Genomic DNA, 1,216 nt, shown 5'->3' with positions numbered 1-1,216 from the left:
GGGCAGCGTGGCCATGCCGGGCTGGCGCCTGGGCGGCCGCTAGGAGCGTGGGGACGCAGAGCGGGGGCTCGGGGCGCCGCAGAGCCGCTGCAGCGCATGCCGAGCCCGACGCGAGCCTCAGCTGTCAGCCGCGGAGGGAAACTTCCGCGTTTCCACCTTCGGCGCTGAAATCACCCGGGGGAGGGCCCAGCCTCGCCGCCGCGGCCGGCGCAGCCACCCGACCGGCCTGGCACGCAGGGGGCGGCGGGCGGCCAGCCTGTGGGCACGGCGCGGGGCGGCCGTCCGGAGACTCCGCCGACGGCGCGCTCGGCCCGGGGACCTGGCCTCAGGCAGAAAGGAGCGCGGGCGCAGGCCGGAAACTCCATCTGGCCGGAGCTGCAGGCTGCCAGGGAATGTGGGCAGGCGGTGCAGCCCGCGCTTCCGACCGCGCCGCACAGAGGTGGTGAGGTCGGGAAACCAACCCTGCAGTTCCTTAGGATAAGCCGTGCTAAGGGGTGACACCATTCCCGGGAGGAGGAGTATTCCACAAAGAGTTGGTGGATCGCTTAGCATTCTGATCTACTTTTGCCTGACGTATACTCATCATTCTTTCTGCAGTACTTGCAATGGCATAATGGACTACCCAACGAATAAATGTAATTTTTAGTTTTCATTTTTAATAACCTGAGATAAATACTTTTCTCTGGGGGAACACTGCATATAACATTCTTGTGATTTAAGAATGTGCAGCATCCCAGTTTATTTCAGTTTCACACTGAGACGTCTTTTAAGAAGCCGTGCTCTGAATTCAAGGGGAAAAAAATCAGAAAAGCCCCAACACTGACTGGAGTGGAAAAACCCATGTTTACTTCAAGTTGCTGGCTTGCTCCAAACTGTAATGTATTACCGCCCTCTTGAAAAACACTAAAACAACGTATTTTGAGTTCAAAGCTGCACTGTCCAGATAGGGTAGCCACAAGCCACATACGGCCGTTGACCTCTTGAAATTATGATTAGTATGAATTGAGAGGGACTGGACAATACTCACTGAATATCAAACACAGTATGGAAAAATAACGCAAAATATAGCTATAAGTGGTTTTTGTGTTGATTGCATGTTTTAAAAGATACTTTGGCTACAATATATTAATTAAATAAAATTATTGAAATTAATTTTACCTGTTTTTTCCTTCTGTAAAATGTGGCTTTCATTAAAGAAAATTTAAAATTACATAGG

General features: G+C 51.8%; 1 protein-coding gene across 1 annotated transcript in view; it reads left to right on the top strand.

Annotated features, from left to right (window-relative positions):
- Nucleotides 1-1,012, top strand: part of LOC106148961 (chromosome unknown open reading frame, human C9orf66) — a 14,242-nt gene extending 13,230 nt beyond the window's left edge. Inside the window, exon 3 of the mRNA XM_013516293.1 lies at nt 7-1,012. Within this exon, the coding sequence (XP_013371747.1) occupies nt 7-446 (440 nt within the window). The 3' untranslated portion in view covers nt 447-1,012. The remainder of the gene's footprint in view (nt 1-6) is intronic.
- Nucleotides 1,013-1,216: the final 204 nt, after the last annotated feature.

Source organism: Chinchilla lanigera, unplaced genomic scaffold (assembly GCF_000276665.1).
Source record: "Chinchilla lanigera isolate Chin_1 unplaced genomic scaffold, ChiLan1.0 scaffold00033, whole genome shotgun sequence".
Lineage (NCBI taxonomy): Eukaryota > Metazoa > Chordata > Mammalia > Rodentia > Chinchillidae > Chinchilla > Chinchilla lanigera.
Note: the sequence above shows the minus strand (reverse complement) of the source record. Positions and strands in the feature narration are given on the sequence as shown.